Raw genomic sequence first — 25,077 nt, 5'->3', positions numbered from 1 at the left:
TAAGAAAGGGTAATGAGATTGGCTTTTACAGCTTACCTAAAAATGATGCAAGGATAACGAGCAAGGTGTTTGATTCGTCATCTTCAAAGCAAGCTTTGGCCATGCTAACATTCTCACTGTAGTTCCACAAAGTTTTACATATCAAACAAGCCAGCTGCCAGTCTGTAGGCCCAAAGTCTCTCAAACAATCGATCAACCTGTTGCAATAATGGAGTAAAGATACACTTTTGTCAGGACTACCTTTTCTGTGGCTGTCCTTAAACCTGGCTGTTTCTCTCCACCCCAACATAAAGGTCAGTAAAAGCTCACTTAACCCTCCAACTCCCACTAGTTTTCTGAACTCACTTTTTAATTCCTCCTTCTTCGTTCAATATACTACGCCTGCTTTTATCCACTGTAAGATTGAGGAGAACTCCACAGGCTGAAAAGCAGACATCCTGGTGTTTGGTATCGAGCAAAGCGATCATGAACTTGTACACTAGATAGTATGGCAAGAAAGAACTATTTCAGAGAACAAAATTGTCTTTAAGAATTTTCACAGTGTTAACAATGAAACAAATGTGTGTTGAGAGTTTGAAGAACCCAACAACCCATGAATTTATGTGGTTCGCTGCCGGAATACCACTCTCTCACTCCCAGCATCCAAGTTGCAGTTATCTAATGCTCAACAATATGAGCACTACAAAGCTGAATCATTAAACTTCTTTATTATAACAACTAAAATAAGATGTGCTTTACCAACAGCTCAGACTGTTAACATCTTTGCTTTTATCATTACCTACATGCTCAACAACACGATGGGCCATAGGTGTCCTTGAACTTCCCTCCAATTCTTGCAACCTCTGCCTTTTTGATGGTTTATCTGCTATGATTTCAGAGTGGCCCTAGCCATGGAGAGTTATTATGATGTATCTACCCAACATTACCTGTTCTGGTATAATGAGAATCTCTGAATTCCAAGGGCTATAAGCAGCCTATCGGACACATTGTTCTAATCCATATGCTTTCAAATGGTGCCATTTTGGTGTAGATGGATTATAGCACTCGATATGTTAAACTTGAATAGGCAACATACTGTAGTCATGTAACTGATATTTATTTATTTGGTCTAATGGGAGAGAAACTCACCCTTTCGCTGTATGATGAAGTCACAGATTTCATGGCATTGTGAAAGATTACCAAAGACTCGAATGGCCTCCAGAATTCCATCCATATTACTGCTCATAAGTAGCTTTAAAAGCACTGTTAGTACAGAAGCAAAAAAGATGCACTTAGCATAGTTCAAGAAATTGGTCACCTTTGCAACACAGTTAAATGATTGAAGCAAATTTACAACGTAGAGGAATGGAAGTAGGAAAGCTCAATGCCCAGAGTCTGCTGGAAACTAAACCACTGAATCTCTGTCATATGAAAATATTGATGTGTGACTAGACAAGCACATTTTGGTTACACTTGGTAAGCCAGCAATAACTCAGTATCACTCACTGAGTTTTTGGTATTCTAAAATAATTTCTAGTTCTCCTGTAACTACAACTCCAAAAAAACTACCTAGTGTATAATAAATCCAAGGAAATACAAAGTTTCTAGTCTTGGATTATGTGTAGACTCCTGTTAATGCCTTCTCATTTAATGTTTTTGAGCCCAATACGTGAGCTTTAAATTTGTTATCATAGTTTTTAATCTACAATGGGAAAGAGCAACTTTGAGTTTAGATCTACACTCAACCTGCTGTTCTCCAGCCTAACCAGTTTGCAAACTGAGCAAATTTCATATTCATATTCATCATTACATCCACAAGGATTATCAAATGAGATCAGCTTTACCAACCAAAACTGAGAAAGTAGATAACAGCTATCTTATTTCAGTGCTATTTCTCACTGTTGCTCAATACTATGAGAGATATTATATCATTATAATAACAGAAATATGATATACTAATCTTTTTAAATAAAAAAATCCTTACACTCTGCAATATATAATTTCTTCTCCTGGATTACAGAATTCTTCACTTGGTAGAAAGATAAATTGCTGATTGTTGCTGTGGTATTAATAACCAGCTCCTCACATTCATCAACTGATTTGTTTTCTAGTAATTTGGACAAAAAAAGACATGTGTTTTTTCAAGACACTTATCATTTTGACACTTCGGTGACTGTTGTTCACAACATTCCTACATAAAAGAAAGCTTTGGGCCATTCCAAAACCGCATTGTGATCATGCCTGGTTTTTCCATGAGGTGTTCATATGTGCCCATTCTCCTTGCTAAAATGTAAATCCTTCACACTGCTATTTTAATAAGCAATATGCAGCAAGACTTGTGAAAATTTGCAAGTGAGAGGAGAGAGGCTTTCAAGACATGTCAATGCCAGTCCTTACTTATATGGGCTCTCAAATTTATATCCATCAAAGCTTAGTGCATTATCACAGAATACAGCCCCAGCAATCCTGCTTACCATTGATACCAGTTTGTTGGTGTAGCATAGTGGCCCAAAAAACTGAATACATCAACTAATTAGGTGGTCTTAATCAAGCAACTCTCTCTGTACCTCAACCATCCTATCTGCAATATGGGAGATATTATCACATTACCTTAGGGGGGTGTTGTAAGGATTACAAACCGAATGCATGCGTGAAGAACTCTGAAAGCTTGAGTGTGCTATACAAACATTTAAGTATTATGCATTTATGATGTATGCCCACCACTATTCTCTACACTGCACTACAGAAAAACCTGGTGAAATTCTAAGTCACACTGACCTAGTAGTAAGCTCCATTGAAATGTGAAAAGGAGCTTGGTCCCAGTGGCTTAAGGCTTCAGGGTCATATAACTAGAAAATACACCATCTTCCCTCTGGTTTCAGTATTGTTTTTGCAGCAGAGAGAAGAAAATCAGCATGGTCGGCTTGCTTTGTTTTCTCAATGGGCTAAATCAGCAAAGGGTGCCTGAGTTTCTGAGGGTGGGAGCTGGAACTGGCTAGAGGGTACAGGGTGGTGTGAAGAGGTTCAGTTTTGAGATGTTGAACTTAATATAGGAAATATCAGGGAGAGAAATGACATGCACTATGGTTTATAGGAGATCGAATAGGGGATTGCTGGTATGCAGCAGTTGAAACAGCAGACAAGCTCGCAGATAAAGGAAGATGATGGTGAATATGGTTTGGGGGATGACTGGAAAAATACTAGGGAAATTTTGGCGATGCAGCCAGTTTTATAGTATCATTAATCAACCAATTTCATCACGTTAGCAGGATTTAAATTATTTCACTATGGGAAACTTAAGGAAAAACGTTTCTTCCTCTAAGAACAAAGCAGTTCTTACCTAGTACCATAATGAGTAATGTCACAATATGATGGTTTGTTGCCAGACTTGTGCCTACAGTGGGATGGATGGACAAATTGGCAACCACTCTTACAAGTTTGATGAGCACATCTTCTGCTTCAGATGGATGCTTGAGATTTTTTATATCGCCATCACCTTTCAGCAGTTTACTATTTAAATCAGCTTCACAATTAGCCTGGAATATTGCTATCAGGGTATTAATGCTTCCTTGCACCTCAAAAAACTGTTCCCGGGCCCGGTTGTTCTTTGCTGTTAAATTTCCAAGAATAAAAATGATACGGATGACTAAATCCTGGAATTAAAGAAGATGTAAACATCCCTGCTGTAAGTAAAAGTGATCAATAATGGTTTGCAAGAAGAAAATGGTCATCTTTACTTCAGTTAATATCTATTGTACAGTATTTTAAAATGAAAAAAACCCACAGCATGTAAAATTACCTCTCTTCTGTCTCATGTCAAAACCTTATAGAAGCCAAGAATGCCTTGTGATATTTTAAAAATAGAATGTGTTAATAGTCCTAAGTACATATATTTCTGTTTTAAAGTGATTTTATTATATGGTGGTACTGTATTAGCTGTATTTTATTGTTTTATTGCAGTTTTGTTTATTTTAATCCCCATATGTGAATGCAGGAATACCTTTCTTTGTTAGTTACCAAGCAACTGATGAATCAGGAGAACAAAGTTAAAATATTTTTGACTTTCTCTTTTTGTTAAAATGCAGCAGTCTGGAAACAAGACTGTCCAGTCATAAATTAGAATTATCAGCTAGATATAATCAATTTATATCTTGCACCTTCACACAATTTATGTTCTCAGGACAGCTAGCACAGTAGGGCAAGGCTATCAACAGCTATGAGCCACAATGGCTATGTTTCACCTCCACTGTCAGAGGCATGATGCTTCTGACTATAATAATTTATTATTTATACCCCGCCCATCTGGCTGGGTTTCCCAGTTGCAGGGAACTGCAGGGAGAGAGCTGAAGCACTCATCTCCAGCTTGCAAGCTTCCCATAGGCATCCGATTTGCCATTGTGAGATGGGCCACTAGTACAATCCAGCAGGCTTGTTATGGGATCTTACATAGCAAGAAACAAAACATTACCACAAATAAGACCTTGGACTGACAGATTTAAAGTTAGTTCAATAGGCTGGTGGTCTGAGACTGAATATACTGTTCTACCAATGCTATTACCACCAGACATAAAGTGCTCTGGCTGTGTTATTATTTGTTGCATACATCAGGTCCATGCTGTTATGCAGTTTGCTATACCAGAATACGTAACATTCTAGGCTATGGAAAGACATAAATAAAAGGGTGTGATAGGGTGGGATTTCTACTGTGAGATTGTGGGCCCCCAGAAAATTACTAAAATAAGTCTGGCATTGCATTAGTAGTGTAAATTTCAGGGTACTATAGTACAGACTAGAGGAAGCGATGGAAGGTTTCAGAATTCTGATACTTTTTTGCACAAGAAGAAAAATAAAACATGCACTGGTCAGCCCACAGAAAACAAGTCTCCCATATCTCTATTCCCTGTGGGAGGCGGCTATAAGACATGCAGAGCTACTCATAAGTATTTCATCAGGAGTAAATTCTTATCTTCAAAGTCATTTTAGGCTGGAACTTTGTCCTCAATAGTCCATTGGTTGGTGTCATGAATTCTCCAATGAGTCTAATCACTCTGATTTGATTGGATATTCCATAATTTTAAAATCTATGTTTGAGCTTTAGTAAAGAAGAATAGAACTTTAATGGAAGAAAGTTACTCCTGAAGCATGAAATGCAATAGCTGTCAGTCATTAAATCTTAAACAGATGAGCATTAACAGCAGCATGAGCTGGGAGGGCAGATTTGTTGAGACTTGGTCCAAAATACAGAAACTATTATCCTTATGTATTAGAACACATGATTTCTTTATATCTCTATTAGTATCCTAAAACTAAAATTATTACATTTTTGTTCTAAATTTATTTCCCTTGAACTAAGTCCCAATAATTTCAGATAACTTCATTCTAAGTAAGAATTATTCAGCCTAAAACAGCCCAGCCTCGTACCAGTGACATTACCAAGAAGAAAGAGTGACCCATTGTGGCTGGTTTTGGCTCAGTCACCACAAAAATCCCCTGGGGAATTGGTATAGATTTGAGTAAACCCACATCTCTTTAAGGATTACAAACTTCTCACTTTAAAAGTAAAGCAATCCCTATTGAAGATTTAAAAGGTGGGGGCTTTGACCTCAAGCACATAAATTCAACTGCTTAAAACAAAGCAAGACATCCCTATTTAGCTGTTCATGCATCATTTGGGTATCACTGGTCATACCCTTTTCATGTGCTTAACATGTTAAAGAACAGACCCTAGTACAAATATTCTTGGGACACTCACTATAACTTCTTGTCACTGTGAAGAAAGGTCATTAGCCTCTGCTACTCTATTCTTCTGAGATGTTGGCCAATTGCCCACCAGGCATAAAAGGCCAAAGGATTCGGGTGAAACATTTTTTGAAATTCCCAGTACAAAATAACTATTTTTATCCGCTCAGCTTTTCCCACAAATTTGTGAGATAACAAAGGGAATTTTATATTATCTTAGTTATCATGGGGTGGCTTCCTGCTTTTAAACACATTTCCTCTTGGAAGGCCTGTTTTCAATGGAATTTACCTACAAGTACAAATTCTTACGATCAGCCTAAGGCTGCAATGCACACTTACTTTGGTGTGCCCAATGAATGCAGTAAGATTTATCTATGAGTAAGCATGAACGGAGTCAGACTACTTAGCACTTAAAGAAAGGGGTAAGCAAGTGTAAGGCTTGTGAAATATGTCTAGTACACTGAAGCTTGGGGCCATGCACTGTGGTCACCCAGCCATTGTAGCACTGCTACTGTGTGGCAACTTTCTTGCAGGCCTGGTGACAGCAGCAGATGCCGTGGTGGAGCTGCACCTCTCGCCTGACCTCTGTCTGGCTGACACTCTGCAGAATACATGAACAGAGAAAGGGAGGGGTGCAGGGGCATCGAGGCAGGCATGGTGGAGCCAATGTCTGGCTGGCAGTCAGAATTAAAGTTTGGCACGATACAACACATAGGCCTCATATTGCTTATTTCTGATAATGAAGTCCATGAGGAGAAGTGTCAAGGGTGGGGAATTCAACACAGCATCAAGAAGGGTGTGTGAGAGCTCGCTCAACAGGACTTCTTCCCCCAATGCACCCCTTAAACCTGTTCTAGGTTCCCCTCTTCAGAGCATATTTGGGGGGCACAGGATCAAGCAAGGGAAGGCGAAAGGAGAAAAGTCTCATTGCGCAAGCGGATGTTGTTCTGTTTGTGCAACAACTCAGTTGAATCCCGCCCCAACACTCCAAAAAATGTCTCATCTGTATGCTAAGAAGTAGAAGAAGGGAGTTAATCAACTGCCTGTCCCTTATATCGCCCCCGCTGTTAATCTAAGTTGAGTCCATTTCAATAATTTACTATTTAGAAATGCTGTCAACCGTTTAAAATTTCTATCTTGTAAATGCACATGAAAGTAGGTCACTGAATATGGGCTTACACACATACGACACCACAGACACATCCGAGGATTAAAATATAAAAAGCAGGAGATGAAAAAACTGACCTGCTTCTTTGGGTGTTTGTTTAGCAGGGCTAAAAATAAGACGTAACATCTGGAGCAATCTGCCAAAGCTGTACAGCAGTCATTGAAGGAAGAAAGTTTGCTGTATGTTTAAAAATAATAACATGCATCAGTAGGGTAACTTTTCCTACAGTTGTCCCCTGCTCTTGCCCAAGCCAAGTCATTTGCTCCATTTTTAAATATTTTTCAGTGTTCATACTGATAGGCTAGGATTCTGGTCCAATTCAGTAAAGATAAGGATTATATAACAGAGGAGCTGAGCCGTTATGAATGAGTAGCTAATTATATTGCATAGGGCAATGACAATCAAAAGCTGAATCTGAGATCTCCAGTTAAAGTGGAAGACAAGAAAACCATTGCCTCCTTGGGACCCAGACAGAATGCCAAATCCAAGGTTTCAGCTATGGTGCTGCCTACCCCTTTCTCTTTCTTTCTTTCTTTCTTTCTTTCTTTCTTTCTTTCTTTCTTTCTTTCCCACCCTCCCTCCCTCCCTCCCTCCACACACACACACACACCCCTCCCCATCCAGGCCAACATGCCTCAAAGGAAAGTGCAAAGTAACATGGATCTTCAGTGTGGGCAAAGGACAAGTAGCACCCACAGCCCCCCTTCCCTTACCTCCTTTTCTTAAGAACCTAAATGCATTTATCTGGGAGTCAGTTCTACTGAACTCAATGGGGCTAATTTATGAATAGACACATAGAGGATTGCACTGTAAAACCCTTCCTTCCTTGTCATGCCCCCTCGGAGCCTCAATAAGGGAAGGTTCAGAAGCAGATGAAGAAGCATCCATCACAGCTGTTCTGGGAAAGAAAAGGTTTTATACTGACTGGTAGAGATGATAGTAGGGTGAGATAGTGGAGTACATCACTGAATTGCATTGCTACACCTAGAAGTGATGTTTACTCAGAGTGCAAAGGTAATCAAATGGTGCCACAGAAATACTGGGGGGGGGGGGCAGGGAGAAGCAGGCCATGGGCTTTTCCTTATTTCAGCTGGAAACAGTGACAGATAGGAGTGTAATTGGGTTTATGGGTTGTTGACAAAGGGTCCATGGGTTTCAAAATGAGCAAAATAACACTAAATCCAAGAAACATATGAGCAGGGTGTGTGGTCCTGTGACAATGGGATGTGATAACAGTGAGCAGTGGTATGGAACAACTGAGGGCTACAATGCACAAACAATGCTGGTGACTCAAGCACAAAGGAGAGACCAAACAGAGATTTAGTTAATAATGTCATACGATTTGAGGAGGCGAACGTATTTAATTCTGCAGGTACAGCCTGCATGTGCAACTGGGTCCTATTTCAGGCAAGGCAAATGCAAGCAGTGGTGCCATCAGGTCAGAACTTTGGGGTCAGTGAAATGAGCAAAACACCGGAGAGCTAGCTTGCCATGTTGTGAAGTAAGCAAAATAACCAACACTGCTATTTAAAGAGAAAAGGGGCACCATAAAAACCACGAAGTCCAGGGTCTAAAATTCCCTAACTGCATACAAACTGACTTCGGTACTTAAGGACTGTTTCTGTGTATGTCCATTTATGTGACTTAAGTCTATGAGGCAGAGCATTTCCCCTTCAAAACAATATCCGCAACAATATTTCAAGGATTAAAGCTGCACACATACAAAAGATGGTAGTACAAAATAAACCAGCATGGCTGGGGATGGAGGTGAAGAAGTGGGTGCTGCAAGTATTTGTTCTGTGGGAAACAAACAAACTGTATTGCATTTCTTTAAAGGACTTTACCTGAATATTCTGGCCACATTGGTGCAGACATCCTTGTCGTTCATACGCTTCTCCAACATCAGACAAAGCTCTGGAATTGCTTCAGAGTCCAGGAGCTTGCACCTTGACGGAGGCAAGTCAACCAAGTTCCGCAAAGTGGCAGTGAGCTGGAGAAAATATATTTAAACATGAATAAATCATCACATTATTATGAGTCCCAGACACTTTTGAAAATTTAACAAGGTTAGATCTAGCCTAAGCCTCCTCTGATGGCCGCTCTAAGAAACTCTACAGACATGTATGAAATAGTGTGGATTATTTAAACTCTGGAATACAAAGCAATGATGCAGACATAATTTAAAAAAACAGGATAGAGGACAGCACGAGTCGCATTTCTCTATTTTGAAAGCAGACAGTATGTTGTTCCTTCCCTGGATACAAGTGAATCCATCTCCTCCTGCCTTTTGACCTGTCTTGTTTATCTAGGATCTCTTCACAACTGGGCAGGGAACTACTGCATGTGCGTGTGATGATCCTTCCTTTTTTTAGCCAAAATACTAGAGCAAACCATGACAGACACTCCTAGATGAAACCAAATTTCCTAAACCCATTTCAATCTAGCTTCTTACCAAGGGCTGGGGCCAATATTTACCTTCACCAGGAGACAGACAGAAGGGGTACAAATTCTGCCACTTTCAGCACCTTCATTTTCAGTATCTTTCTGGACCGACTTTGTGCATTAGAAGTACAGGACAGTACTTTTGCAGTAGTTCTACTCCTACCTTGCTGAAAGGATCCAGAAGGTGGTTTTAGGAGGCTGCTGCCCTTCTCTGCAGGAATTATCCTGCAGCATTTCTCTTATATTTAACATCTGCATTCAACCATCGGGGAAGGTTGTCTTGCAGTCTGGAGTGAGATGTCATCAGTATACTGACAATACCCAGTTCTCCATTTCTTTTCCAGCAGAACTAGCTTTGGCAGTTTCTTGCTTTAACAACTGCTTGAAATCAGTAATGTGGGGAATGTTATCTCATCCAGGGCAAGGAACCAGGAATGCATTTGGGGCATATTTCTGGATCTGAGTTTCCTCCTGGGTTGGCAAAGTGTTGCATGTGGCGCTCAGTGTGCCCCTTTCAGCACAAATTTCAATGGCACCCTTCTTTAAACACACAACTTGTAATGTGCATGCCCTGATAACCTCACAACTTAACTACTATATTACAGTTTGTGTAAAGCTGCCCTTGAAGATAATTAGATAATTCAGCTGGTTCAGAATACAGCAGGATATGTCCACCACTAACTGCATGGAGTATGTTATACCATATTTACAAGAACTCAACTGGTCATTGTTTCCAGCCTAATTTCAATGTGCTGATTTTAACTTTTTTAACCCTGCATGGATCCATCGTATTTGACAATTTGTCTTCTTACACATGTACTTTGCTATGCTATAAAGTAGGAAGCATGAGGTCTGATAGTATGTGCTGCACCATCAGTAGCAGAGAGTGGTTTCTACCAGCAGTAAAGCTTTTTTTGACATAGCATCCACAAATCAGAGTTCACTGCACAAATCCCTTTCAGAAGGCAATTTAAGTGTTTTCTTTTTAGGCAGGCCTCTGGTCTGTCAGTGACTGAGAGCTATGGCTATTTTAATTTTTGGTTCCACATGTTAATGCTGTTTAAATGTTGACTTTTTACATTTTGCCTTTCATGTACTTCAGAGCATTCAAAAAGAAGACTATACATACAAACAACTGGTAAAGCCAGCAAGGACAAGATTGCCAATAGTGGGACAGGTGGTGGTGAACAGCAGGTTTGGGTTTTTTTAAAAGCTTCCTACATTTTGGATGTCTTCATTTGCTACTCTCTGAATAGCTAACCCACTGAACAAAAATAATCCAGCTTTAACAAAATGTGAACTGAGATATGAAGGAAGGCAAGTTGGGGTTGCTCTGGAAGAGTGGCAGCTAGTTAAAGGGAGCTTGCCATTGTAACACAGCAACTTTTGTTTTTCCTGGAAGCTCACACGCAGACCATGAAGTCAACAACCCTTCAAGAATCTGGTATTCAGAGGTATACTTCCTTCCATGGAAGAAAACAATCATGGCTGGCAATAATTTCAGCAGTGAATTCTACACACTAATTATATGCTGTGTGATGACATACTTCCTCTTGACTGTTATGAATATGCTGCCAACTGATTTCATTACATGACCCTAATATGAAGAAAAAAGGATAAAAAGTCTCTCTATGCACCTTTCTCCACCCCATTAATAAACTTATAATCCTTTCTCATATAGTTATCTTTTCCAAAAATAGAAAACTCCCAATAATACTCCAGCCTTTCCTCATAGAGAACATGCTCCAATGCTTTCATTGTTTTAGTTGCTCTTTTCTGTATTGTCTCTGCCTCTGCTAAGTTGTCAGTTATATCAACAATATTGTTCTCTTGGAGTCGCATCTCCTCTTCTACAGAGTGATGACCACAATAGTAATGATAATCTTGGTTAATTCAACATTAAAATCCCTCCAAATTGTAAACTTTCTACAAAGCACAAGACAAGCAAAAGTGGGGTTGTTTTGATGAGAACTTTACCAATGACTGCCACTGCTAGACTTACATAAATGCCCTTTGCAAAGTGATCTGCATGCCCCCTCTACTCTTGTCAATAGTCAAACTTCAATTTCCATGTTTCATCATCATCCATACTGGAACAAGAGCTTTTTCATCGGCTATTGCTGCTATACGGAACATCTATCTTGCATCTCTTTGCTTCACTGATTCTCTATCCCTTTTCTAATCTCCTCTGAAAATTGCCTCTCTGCTAGCTTGCTTTTGCCTCTTAAATAATAGAATAGGGCATAAAGACATTTGATTCCATTCCTTTATCACTTTCCCCCCCCAACTTGCCAAAAGCATAGAAAGTAGCCACAAGAATTAAACTTTTTTTTTTGCCTTCCCTTGCTGAAGTACTACTATTTTCTCATAGTGACCCCATGATTACTATACACTACAGTCTAACACCACCATATTGTGTGCATAACAGGTGAGATAAGATAATTGTAAGAGCATCAAACAGCACTTCCTATAAGCTTGCTCTGGATCCCTTTTAAGGACTTCGTTAATCACTAAAATAAAGCACATGTTACTATATTTAGCAAAATAGAGCTTTTGTTATTTATGTGGCAGAATGTTTTGGCTTCCAGAATACTTTTATTTTTACATACAGTATCTTCATTATTTGTAAAGGGAATCTTTCTATGAGTAATACTTCATTACCTCTTCTTTTTCAAGTGATCATAGCAGCTACAATTGTATATGTAAAGTACAGGAAATAAAACCAGAGACTAAGATTCAATAGATTAGTAAGTATGTTGAAGTAAGGGGTATGGCAACTCTAAACAAATTCATCTAGGCAACATGAGCTAGTCAGAGAAGATAAATTTGCACTACACTTGAACATGATTTGAATGGATTTAAACAAGTGTGGAATGATAAACAAATAGCAGTGATTGGTAATGTTTTCCTTTTGTTATAAGGAAGCTCTAATATAACCAGTAGAAATCAAAATATCTAAGGGGCAAATTCAAAAGTGTTTTAAAAAGATAACTGTATCTTATATGGGAATATATAAATTGCTATCTTTAGTTATTTTTTGTTTGTTCCTATATTTCCTATTCTTTACCATAACTTGTGAAGCTCCAACTGTTATACATAAATACACACATACCTGTTTTCTCCCTCTCATTATTTTATATTTTATGCAAAGTCTCATGACTGGTCCCAAATCTTATCTGGTTGAAATAAAAGTTTAACTCTAACCTGAACCAAGAGGTGTCCTGAACTGGAAAACCGAGCATCATTTTCATTAATTTCATTGATCTGCTTCATTAGTTGCAACAATATTTCAACAGTTCCCTTGCTGACCATCTCATTAATGAACTTTGCATTTCCAGAAATGAATTTTATAGCGCCCATACAATAGAGAAAGGCCTCAGTAGTTGCTTGCAAGTCTTCAGCTCTCAGAACTTCTAGCAGAGAATCTATGGAGAAAATTGTGAATGCTAATCTGAACAATGCTTATTGCCTCTTACCTTGAAGTGACCAAGAGTGGGAGTGCCCAGACATTTGCCCAAGGGAAATGCCCCACCTCCTCCTTCCCAAGGCAGCCTGGTGTACCCCCCCCCCCAAAAAAAACCTGTTCTGAAAAGGAACAGGGCTGGGATGAGGGGCTACAGTATCAGGGAAACTGGCTGGAGGGAGCTTGAGTGAGCAGAGCTCCGATTCACACAAGCTACCACCACCCAATTTTAGAGTGTACATATGCAAGACTTTAAGTAATCAAAATGAGGTATCATAATTACTGATTACTTTCTGGTATTAAATACATTCACTACCTTCAAGATAGCAGGCTGGCTGAATATAGATGTGAGCTGACATTTTTTCTGGTGCTCAGTTGTGGTTTATTTGAGTTCAAAAGGTTAAAATAAAAACTTCCCTCCATCCTTGAAGTATCAAAGGCAGACATACCTGGATACTTAATAGTGTGGGAAATTCAGAGTGCTTTATGCTCGGGGGGGGGGGGGGAGGGGGAAGCAATCTAAAATCAAAATGCAGCCTGGAAATCATGTCTGCATTCCTGCTTCATTTCTAGACTGCTCCATTTCCCCCAACAAATTAAATGTGTATTTTCTCTTATAAATTACCCAAGAAATAAAACATGGGAACAGCCATGGTAGAATTTATAAGATACTTACCCAATATTTGGTCATGTTGAATGATGGAATCATTTTTTTCATTTCTGCTTATTTTAAACACCAGTTTGCAGACATTAAGCAGGTTCTTTCCACTTACTTTCAGCTGCAAATAACACAGGAAAAAAAGCAACATCAGTGCAATCAATACTTGATGGGGAAATCTGTTTTAAATAGACAAGGATCAGCGTGTCAAAAAAGTGCAGGAAGGACTTGATGGGTTCCCAAAAATCTTAAACTATGGTTTAGGAAGCTGGGGTTGTTACATCATAACTGGCTGTCTGGTATAATTAATCACAGAATTCTCAGACTCTCCTTTCCTAACTGTGCTCTTGAATTCCTGGGCAAAAGTGATATGACTGCTCCTTATCCAAAAAAGCACACACACATATAAAGGCACACGCACGCACGCGCACACACACACACACATTGGTGAGAAGATATGGAAAGCATGCATGAAATACTACACAAAAATTTAATCAGGCATAACACAAAATAAAGGGTGCAATTCAAACCATTTATGCAATTTCTAAGTTCCACTGTTTTGGGTGTGAGAGATTTAAGCATGAGCTTGATTTAAATGAGACTACAACCTTTCATGGGCAATATATATTAAAAGCATAGAAACCAAAAGGCAACTAAAAGACTCGTTCATATTCATGTGCTTAAGTCAAAGATCTCTACAGATGTGCCTAATTTTACCTGTATTGCACTCATGATTCTGAGGTCTATTTTTATAGGAGTGAAGGGTTTTTGTACAAATGCAGTTTAAAATCTAAAAATGAGAACGTCATGTCAGAACGGCTGACAAGACTGTTCCTTCACACCCATTACAGTCATTCAAGCTGTATTAAAATTTTAACTGAGTATGAAAACTAAAAGTATGCAAATGTGTTTCACCTCTTTCCCTCCAATATTTTCAATGTAGAACAAGAGCCTATGATACATAGAGCAATGAGAGAATCACTGGATTTCTTTTCCAGATCCTTAGGTTTTTTAATCAGAGATTTCATCTTTTTTATTGTGGGTTGCATTTTAATGGTATATTTCTGACAGGAAGTTTCTGTGGCTTTACTTAACAATCTAATACATCTGATTCACTTGAGAGAGGCTTATAATTTTCCAGTTTGATGCATAGCACAGCATTAATAGACAAATATTCTGGATATTCTGGTGCGCTAAAACCAATAATACAAAACATATATTTGGGATACCATGTAGCAATACAGATTTTTGTTTTAATAGGGCAATTATTAAAAATCACATGCTCACAGGATTTGTATTTCAGACTTATAAAACTATGTTAATCCCGTATTTTTGAACTTTTGGTTTAAACTCTGTGTGTTCTCGTTTGTGAAAAGTTATTGTGTTTCTTGATACTCAGGATTCATCATACAATTTCACACAAACAGGGAGCTTAAAGCACATACAAAACATCACATTGCACCATGATCCCTCCACACTTTAACTTACGCCCAGAATAATTTTTGCAAGTTTCAGGCCAAGCGGATCTGAAGCAATGTCAACTAATTTGTATAAAGTCTTCAGAAGCAAATTTCGTCTTTTAAATTGCTTGCAAAGCATATTTCCTTCCTCCAAGGCCTTATAGAGAATAGTACAGGCATGGCAAAGTCTTTCTACGTTGTCCTCTATTTGATATGGAAAAGAATAAAGCAACATCAATTATCAAACATTTTTCAGAGTCACCAAGAAAAAACAAAACCATAAATTGACTAAAAGGAAAAGCGTTACAGAGATATAAGAAACTCAGTATCAAGCATGATTCTAAAAACTGTAGCCTAAACCTGAAACCTTTAGGTCAGTGGTGAGGAATCTCCAGCCCACGTGCCTAATTAGGCCCATCAGCTCTTTCCATTTGGTCTGTACTGTAATGCCATTTTGGCCAAGCTGCGCCCACCTGCCCTATTCATAGATGCCATATATGATGTCATATGTGGTGCAGGTAAACATGTGGCTCAGTCAAAAGGGGTTTGTAGGCATCACTGATCAGCTGATTGACAACACTTGCAAAGCACCTCAGGTGCTGTGAAGCCCTATGCACAGAGCTTTGCAACCTTCAATGACCAGCTGATCCTTGGAACTTGCAAAGCATTGTGCATAGTGTTCTACAAGCACTGATGATCAGCTGACTGTCAGTACCTTGCGGGTTATGCTTTTGCCCCTATGGTTTGATTTCACACCATGCAGGCAAAAGCAGGTCACCTGATATCACTGTGATCGGCATCAGCTGAATGTCATCAGCATACTGATAGCACACTGCCCAAATCTCTAATGACCACTCCCAGTGGCTTCATGTACATGTTAAATAACATTTCCCTCTACCCCAAATCTGAAATGGCAGTCCTGATCCTAGTGCTGAAAAGCGGATGTGGATCACGCCCTCAACCACAGGCCACAATATATTACCAATGCAAGAACATTAATTGGAATATCAATTACTGGAAGTAAGTATTGGAAAATCTATTTTGTGAAAGTCATAACAAGTATCATAGAAACCATTATGCACCAGACTCTAATTCATGTAGAATTGGTAAAATTTTCATATTCCAGTAGTTTTCTTCTTCTTCTGTCTCATTAGCTTCCAAAGTATTTTCTGAAATTTGAAAACATGTTATTAAGTGACCACACATTGAAATTTACACAACATAAGCAAAACTGATTTTAAAACTACAACCATATTAATACTTTAGAATGTGTAAATGAGTGGAATCTTAACAATCTGAAGTACAGTATCTGCCTAAGCAATAAAAAATTATTTAAGGTTATTATTTTCAACTACCTCAGTGTATGTTTGATTTTTTTTAAAAGGAAACTTAAACAACAAAAATTGACAAGTTGAACAAAATGTCTTGGTGGTTTGTCAGTCATAACCACATCTTTGCAGTCTGGTCAGAGAAATGACATTGGTTTGCATTTATTGGCTGCTGTTCTTAGTATGTAAATACAAAAGCCTTAGCAACACTGAAAGTCGAACCTTCCAAGTTTACGGTTTCAACCTTTTTGCAGAAGCAATGGAAAAGAAATACACTAAGCTTTACGTATAAGTGAATCACTCTAACAGGTTCTTAGCTGTGTAAAATAGCTTGACTACCTAATCTATGTCAATCTGTACTAAATGAGAATGTATATTGGGCAGCTGCATACAAATTCTAACCACTGCTAGCATATCATAATACTGAGTGATGATGTTCTTTTGCAGCTTTTGAATGCTCCATTAAAAAGACTTTTGTAATGGGTTGCTTCCAATATGCCTGTTTAGCAAATTAGAGTACCAGGCAGGTTGAATCACTTCTAGCCCAGTTTTTAATTAGAAGGGAACACTCAAAAATTATGTAAGTGAAACAAATCTAAAGGCTATTTCAAATTTCAAGTATAGATTATATTTTTAGTTAGAAAATAAATAAAACAGAACATCATGTCTATTCAGAAACTTGACACAATGCAGCAAGGTGTGAAAGCTGGCATGGTGCAACTTTTAGATTTAGTTGGCATGCTAGTATCAAGCACAATCTTTCCTAAGCATGTTTACTTGGAAGTAAACCCCAATGAGTTATTTCCAGGTATTATGTTACAACACCCTGTAAAATGTTAGCTGTGAGTACTTCTTGAAGAAAAATGTTGAGAAAGAACATAATTAGCAAATCACATGTCTGACTGCTATCACAATAAAAACAGCTTCATGGAAAAAATCAGATGCTTACAACTACGCATATCTCTTATGTTTTCTAAATGCAAAGGTGCAACCCAGCAGCGTACAAGAAAGAAAACCAGTTTGTTTTTTTTAAAAAATCTATAATCAACCAAACTATGTGATGTACCTGACACAGTTGCAGACTTAGTCCACTCAGTGTTTTCTAGGCATGATGAAGGACTTTCTTGTCCGTTAACCTGGTCACTTAAAAATGGGAGATGAGATTAACACAGAGAAAACTGTAGGTACACATCAACATCATGTACATAGTAGCACTTTCAGCTTCCCATGCACACAACTGGGAAAGTTATCTTTGGAAAATTAAAAGTGCACCTCAGTGCTGGTAGAACTTTACCAAATCATCCCCCAGGAAAATGCACACACTGTAGTCTCAGACTCTGGGGTTTTCTCAGCAACCCAAACTAGAACATAAATGCAAACTTTCTGATAAACTGGAGAGTTGGGCTTCCCGCCTAGCCCAATAACTTCCTATTATCTGTTTGGGACTACCAACCACAGCTCACAATCAGGATCAATGCAGAGGCTGCCAAGTGTTGACACTGAGAAAATTTTTGGCCTAAGTTAACTCACCACAATCAGTTTGGGAATCTTATAGATAGAGCAGGAGTCTGTCTGCTCTGTCCAGCCTTAGCTAAGCAAAAATAGCCATAAATTTATTTATGTCTTCTGGTGCCAGTCTGGAAAGCCAACAGGCAATCCCCAGCTGAGGCAAAAGGCCCATCATCATATTATATACATTTTAATCAGCTAGTTAAAGGAGCAATGAAAGCTCCTATAAGCTCCTTTTGTGCTTCCACCTCACTGATTAATACCAGTACCACTTGTGTTTACCATTATCATAAGTGAGACTTGTCAATTGTTTAATACAGTTAATAATTTTATATATTACTTACATTTTCCCACAAGTTGTATTTAAACAATATTTCACGAATCAATCAAAGCATGCTGCAATTAAACCGTCAGGCCACAAGAGGCCGCCATTATTGAACATAAAATACTGACAAACTTCTTTTTCTATTCAAGACTGAGAGAATCAACAGTACAAAGGATTTTGCTGTCATGAAATAATGAAGTGAATCTAAATCTTATTTTAAATTCTACTTATGGTACTTTCTTAAAGCAATTGGTGCTCATGCAAAATGTATATATTAACATCTGATCTTCAAAAAAGGTATACATTTTATATTTTCAACAGAAAACATCAGGTAGATTTTATTTTATTTTTGCTTTGAAATACTCTTCTATCATTTCAATAGTATTTTGCAGTGTAAAAAGCAGTTAAGAGTCTGTGAATTCTCATTTCTGAGCTCAGTTAAGATTTGCACAAAACAACCATACATCCATTTCACCCTTAAAATCCCCACACTTGTTGGTGCTTGTGAGATAAAGACAATTCTCTTAATTATGAGGAGTAATTATCTAACCATCCCATTATGCATATTAAGCTTCTGTAAACCAACTTGGGAAGGCTTTGCTGTGAAAAGTGGCATAGAGTACTTTTAAAGAAACAAGAGTTCTGCTTAAATTTCAATGGTCCCATGGTAATTTGGTCACAAAATGTTAATATGAAGCAACATTTACAGCCAGTGAATCCACTGGGCAGTTCTTATGGCTAGAAGTTCATGACTAAGTTACTATCAAATTCCAGGAAAGGGGACACAAGGTTAGGGGGGAAAGGAAGGAGGGGAACTAGAGCAGAAGCTTATGTTTGAATTATATAGTTTTTTTTAGATCCCATAGGATTTTATACAACTCATACTTATGAGTAGGTCAATTGATTTCATTGGGTCTACTCTGACTTAGTTAGAGACAACCTTATAACTGTAAGCATCATGTACCTGAATAACATAGACATAAGAAAAATTAAAGGTGCCTATTATGTAGAGCAGTGCTTTTGTCAGTGTGAATACTAGAATTTAAAGAGCATCAATCCACATACATAAGATTTTAATCCTACATACTTTGCTACCATAATTAGGCATTGTCAAATCATATTCACTAAGCACAGTGAAAATGAAATAGAACAATCTGCCTCAAAACTGGAGGGCATGTAAACATCTAGTATTCAAAAGTAATAATGGATAAGAAAAAGTGAAAACGTGCCGATAGAGATAAATCAGTTTAGGTGAATGTGAAGAAATTTAACTGCAACAGTAATTCTGCGAAGTGACAAATTATTTGAGTATACCTGCAAATTTAACAATTATCACTCTGTGCGAGGCACAGTCTCATCAATTATGAAGAACGGTAGATGCAAACCCTTTGCAAGCAAGTATTCACTTGGGGACGAAAACTAATTTCCAGCCTCGCTGCCATACAAAATGAGCAGAATGAAAGCAAGTTTGGAAAAGCTCAATACGTTTTTGCAGCCCATGAAATCCGCTATACAAAATATTTTAGTATGAAGGGACATAAATCAGCTTAGGAAGAAAACGAAGCATATTCCTTCCTCTATATCTGCCTCCTTCCACCAACTTGCCGCCCCCCCAAATTTTCCTATTAAATTTCAAGTGCCCTGTGTTTGGCATCCCATTCTGCACCCATTCCTCATTGTCTTTCAATCTCTTTCCTTTTGTTTGGTCTTTCTAATATACCGTAGAATGTGCAGACTTGGATTAAGTCCAGGACACAAGCTGTTTTCCAATAGCTACATTCTAAACTGTTAGAACTGGTTATCAAATTACTTTCTCAGGCTCAGTGTTAAAGAAACTTTAGCTGATAATATTACTCTGAAATATTACTATGAAACGTATTGTAATAAACTCAAGCGTACTCAAGCATTAATTCCATCTTATTTTAGAAAAGTGATAACATAGCAACAGCTGGCACAATCAGGTAATCGTTTGGTGGAGGAGAAATTGGGTACAAATTAATTAGACTTTTTTTTACCCCTGGCCTCTTGGAACTGGCAGATTCTTCTGCAGCAACAATTGCATGCATACAGTCCTGATCAATCTTAAGCAGAGCAGATGCACTGGCAAGAAAGGCAAAAAGTAGAACTATTGGCTGATAACCACTGGGGAATTAAGTATCAATGACACCTGCTTGAATGGAGACAAAATGAGCATCTCACTAAAGTTAATAGGCCCAAGGACATTAAAAAATCATTGCCTGGGAAAACAGTGGTATATTTTTTCTTTGCAATCATCTAACAAGGGCTCAGAATCCATGTTTTAGGGAATGTAGCAGAACGTCTGCATCCAATACCCTAGCCACTTTTTTGTTTGGAAGCTTCATTAGTTGTCATCATTGTTAAACAAAATAATGTTCCTATAAACAATGCAAACAAATGTAGCATCAATCTTTGAGAAAGAGGTACAAGAGGCTTAAAATACAGCCTGGACAAGAATGATAGTTTTGACCCTGGGTCCTGTATGTTTAGATCCATAAAGAGTATTTGGAGAGGGGCAGCGATTAGTTATTGTCAGGAAAAGGGGCATAGGAAGTATTCCTTAATTTTGTAAACAGTTGTCTACCATTTTTTAAACATTTTACAATTTACAACAGCAGGAAGCACAAGGTTTGGTGCTAAGATTCCTAACACCAATGCAAGAGGAAACCATTTGATCCTTTGGTAGATTAGGAACTAGTTTTCCTTACTGCATCAGGGGATAAAGCTAAAAACACTTGCCAAGGGGAGAAAGCAAGCCAGTGTCTTTTTAGGAAGCTGGCAGTTGAACCAGGAATAAAGAAATACAATAAAATCTAATGAAGATGAAAATTAAGCACACACACACACACACACACACACACACACACACATTTGGGTCGCTTCATTCAAAATCCCTGGGTGGAAATAGTAATATTATTATTGGTGTTGAGTAAAAGACCTCTGGGTGGTTACGTCCAGTAAAATTTGACTATGGGGTGCAGTGCTCATCTCCACTTTCAGGCCGAGGGAGCCACTGTTTGTTCACAGAGAGCTTTTTGGGTCACGTGGCCAGCACGACTAAACTGCTTCTGGAGCAACGGGGCACCATGACGGAAGCCAGAGCACACGGAAACGCTGTTTACCTTCCCACCACAATGGTACCTTTTTATCTACTCACGCTGGTATGCTTTCAAACTGCTGGGTGGTAACATTATTTGAAAGATTTGTTTCATTTATAACTATCAGTAACTGGAGAGTTACTAAGAATTCCAAATAGTAGCATATTTTACAGGAGGAATTTGAACACTGTTATCATCTTTAATCTGGACCACGAAGAGTCAGACACGACTAAACAACAAGAACAAATCATCTTTAATATGTAAAACCATTTTTTTGCCATGTAGTTGAAAAAGAATGTTTTTATTTGGCCTCTAGCATACGTTAATTTTTGAGCTAATTTTTCAGCAATAGCTATGGGCCAGATTTAATTATGCCATAAATCATTATTTAATCCTTCTTAAATATATCCATTTTCTTGTGATAACCATCATGATGGCTAACAGTGGTGTAGTGCCATGAAGTCACCCTCCCGACAGCAATACCACTGTCACCTGGGACACAGGGAAGGGCAGTGAGGTCAGTGCTGTGTTGGTGCACTGCTGGAGCCAACATGGCCCTTCTGCATCCTGTGCCATCCTGCACCCTTGCACCACCCCACTAAGCAACAGTGATGCTGATGCCAGTAGCGTGGCTCCATGGCAGCACACCAGCTGCTCCCACTTTTAAACGTTTTGTGTGAAAATACCTGAAGATAAATAAAATACTGACCATTGATTGCTGCACTGAGGTGAAGGCAAAATGTCTGTCATTTGTGAATATACTTCTTCCCCTTCTATCTTATTTTGATGCTCTTTATATGTTAATGGAACACACTTATCCTTAAAGGTCAACTGGACAGTCAGGTTTTGACTTTCACCTCTAGTTCCAGAACTATCACACGTGGTAGGATGGTCTTCAAAATTCAGTGTCTTACCTGTTTTAACAAAATGGTTAAAGTGTTCTTATAAAGGAAACATACAGAAAGATGTCCTTAAAAGGACAGCTAGTCTTCTGAAATATTATTATTCACATTGTAATAACTGTCCTTGCTAGCTGGCATTAACTAAAATAAGAGAAATCTGTATAAAAGGAACTGATGCAGGCTGGTATTCTTTCCATCAAAGTTTTTTCTAAAGACACATGAATGACATCTTTATTCATAAGAGCTCAACCTTTCTACTGTATAGAAACTTTTATTCCTAAACTAAGTGAAAATGTTTTATGTACTGCAGCATCAGTAGTAAGATAAGGTTAGAGAAGCACACTCAAATTTAATAGTTTCCCCAAAGCAGTCTCTCTCTAACTTTCTTCCCAAAGGACAAAGCAGTAGAAATATGCTTTCGTCAGGGATGTTTTAGCTGAAATAATATTTCTGCATTACAAGGAGGTTGGACTAGATGATCCTTAGGATCCCTTCTAACTCTACAATTCTATGATGCCACCCCCTTGATTGAGAAGTAATCCCATCTAGCTTCTTACATAGTATAGAAATCAAGAACTATATATTATAAGATGGATGTGCTCCAATCGAACTACCTGGCATTTCAACCCAAACCCTTCCTTCATACATTCAACTAAATCCTGCCTCCCCCCCCCCAAAAAAAAGGGATCAGATTTTTTAAAAAAGAAACTATTCCAGAGTTTGAAGTATCTTCACTGCAGTTGTCTGGATCCTTGGCTAGTTCTATTGGTGAAATGGGAGGAAGGTGACTTTTGGCGATTCCCCATCCCCCTGCAGCCCCTTGCACCCTCTGAAAGTCTCTGGAGGGCTCAGGGACTCTCTGGAACAGAGTGGTGGGGCTACAGGAGGAATTGGTGAAAAATGTCCTCCCTCCTTTTGATTGTGGGTTCCTCCACTGGACTGAAAGTTTTCTATAGATGGAAGGAACCCATCCATTTGTAGAAGGTTAATTTATGGACTAACTACACGTGAAGCTAGTGGCAGGATAGTATTTGTGACACTGATTTTGTTAAAATTAAATACCAGGCACATGGGGTGGTGAGGCGGATAGTCAACAGAACAGCAAGGGGAGGGGGAAAGCATGGCTTTCTAAATAGCTCAGTTGGTTAGAGAGGGGTGCTGATAACACCAAGGTTGCAGGTTCGATCCCCATATGGGACAGCTGCATATTCCTGCATTGCAGGAAGTTGGACTAGATGACCCTCAAGGTCCCTTCCTACTCTCCAGTTCTATGATTTAAGCCTTCCCTCCCAACCACAATCTCACACAAACACAGCCAAACATAGTAACTGGAGGTCCCGCTTCCACAAAATGCTAATTGCCCAAGCATTTATGTTTTGGGTACGCGTGATTTTTAATGAGATTAAGGCTCTCCTCCCATGCTGTGAAGCCAATAACTACTGCAGCTCCCCCAGCCTGGCATTTCATTTAAAAAACAACACTATTTCTGATCACATCATTAGCATCTTGCACAGTTTGGCTCTTAGGATCTACACCAATGTATGAAAAGACAATTTCACTTGGGATGAACTGCAAACTAAAACACTGGACTTTAAGAGAAGGGCCATAGTTCAGAAACAGAGCATCTGAAATGCATGTGGAAGGTTTCAAGTTCAATCACTTGGCATCTCCAGGAAGGGGAGGGAGAGAACCCTGCCTGAAATCCTGGAGAAACAATATAGAGCTAGATGGATCAATGGTCTGAGTCATATAAGGCAGCTTCCTATGTTCCTATGACCGCAACCTAGGGCTGTGGAGCAGTAAATTTTCTGCATCAGCAGTGAGTTGGACTAGGGGACCTTTGAGATGCCTTCAAACTCTATGACTCTATGAAATCCAATTGTTCAGTTAGGCTGACTTTAATATATTTTATACAGTAATTGAGTTCTTACAAAAGCTTGGTAAAAAGGATTAAATAGAAACATTCTTACTCTCTTTGGGAAGTAGTATTTTATCTGGGAGAAGGTTTCCATGAGATGCGGTTCTAAACAAACGGGCACGAGCATTGCTGATTCTCCTAATTTCCTCTGAATCTACTGGTGATTTAGGAGGTGAAATATGATGCTCCTCATTATTCCTGGGTGATGACAGCAACTTTGGCTTCTGTTACAAGAAAAGATCTAATTTAACATGCAGGCACTTGTAAGAATCAGAAGACGGAGGTTATTAACATTATGGGTCTTGCCATAATCTATTTATTGACAAATTTCTTCTCATAATAGTTTTCCCTGAGCAAGAAGTTCCACTAAACTTAAGCCAGTCTGTTTACTACTTCATTTTATCTTCCTGGTAAATAACAGGAGCTGACTCTGAGGTCTTAAGTGAATTCACAAAGGAACAAATACTCCGAAGGGTATTCTTGTTACAGACCACTGTAGTGAAATGCCACAAAACTTATTTACACACATTTCCAAAGATGGTTTTGGAAAGAAGGGGGGTGGGGAGAAGCAAGACATGGATGCTTCAGTATCAGCCTCTGTAATTTTACTTCCAATGAATAGGACTAGGAATATGCCACAGTTCCATGAGACTGCAGAAAAAGCACCGAATGTGGTAGTGGGCATAAATTCACTTTCCTGATAATCTAATTGTAAAAAGCAAGTTCCTCCTGTGCTGTGTAAGAAATGCTTGCAGAGACCTAAGGAGCCAGAGAGGCAGCTGAAAAATACTTAGGTGATGGAAAGTGGCCTTAAGTGTCAATCTGCATTAAGTTTGCAGAATGCAGTCTTTCTTGGCACATAATTTTAATGGAGCACAGAATACACAAAGCCCTGCTAAAAGATAATACATACATGGTCCAGTGGGCTTAGACGTGCACAAGAGACAGGCCTTGATTCAACCCATTCAAAGCTGGAAGCATGGAGACTGGAATGAAAAACAGAACATATTAATTAAATGTGTAGATAACATGTTTTTCTTCACAAAGTACTTTCTATGTGCATACTAATG

The 25,077-nt window shown here is 38.7% G+C and overlaps 1 protein-coding gene across 19 annotated transcripts in view; it reads right to left on the bottom strand.

Annotated features, from left to right (window-relative positions):
- ARMC2 (armadillo repeat containing 2) overlaps nt 1-25,077 on the bottom strand; it is a 90,605-nt gene that overhangs the window by 1,325 nt on the left and 64,203 nt on the right. For 12 of the 19 annotated variants that reach the window (XM_083731143.1, XM_083731126.1, XM_083731138.1 and 9 more), the window contains 15 exons: nt 24,921-24,993; nt 24,052-24,231; nt 21,897-22,096; nt 17,304-17,380; nt 15,992-16,078; nt 14,938-15,113; nt 13,468-13,570; nt 12,533-12,753; nt 8,731-8,876; nt 6,964-7,063; nt 3,320-3,632; nt 1,964-2,086; nt 1,129-1,242; nt 346-478; nt 37-197 (listed from right to left, as the gene is read on the bottom strand). In XM_083731143.1, the coding sequence (XP_083587269.1) occupies nt 37-197; nt 346-478; nt 1,129-1,242; nt 1,964-2,086; nt 3,320-3,632; nt 6,964-7,063; nt 8,731-8,876; nt 12,533-12,753; nt 13,468-13,570; nt 14,938-15,113; nt 15,992-16,078; nt 17,304-17,380; nt 21,897-22,096; nt 24,052-24,231; nt 24,921-24,993 (2,207 nt within the window). Of the gene's footprint in view, nt 1-36; nt 198-345; nt 479-1,128; nt 1,243-1,963; nt 2,087-3,319; nt 3,633-6,963; nt 7,064-8,730; nt 8,877-12,532; nt 12,754-13,467; nt 13,571-14,937; nt 15,114-15,991; nt 16,079-17,303; nt 17,381-21,896; nt 22,102-24,051; nt 24,232-24,920; nt 24,994-25,077 lie in introns of all 19 variants that reach the window. The other 7 variants (XM_083731130.1, XM_083731132.1, XM_083731134.1 and 4 more) reach the window with 1 other exon arrangement.

This window comes from Podarcis gaigeae (genome assembly GCF_964106915.1).
Source record: "Podarcis gaigeae genome assembly, chromosome: 3".
Taxonomy (NCBI): Eukaryota; Metazoa; Chordata; class Lepidosauria; order Squamata; family Lacertidae; genus Podarcis; species Podarcis gaigeae.
The sequence above is the reverse complement of the archived record's forward strand: the minus strand, read 5'-3'. Positions and strand labels throughout refer to the sequence as shown.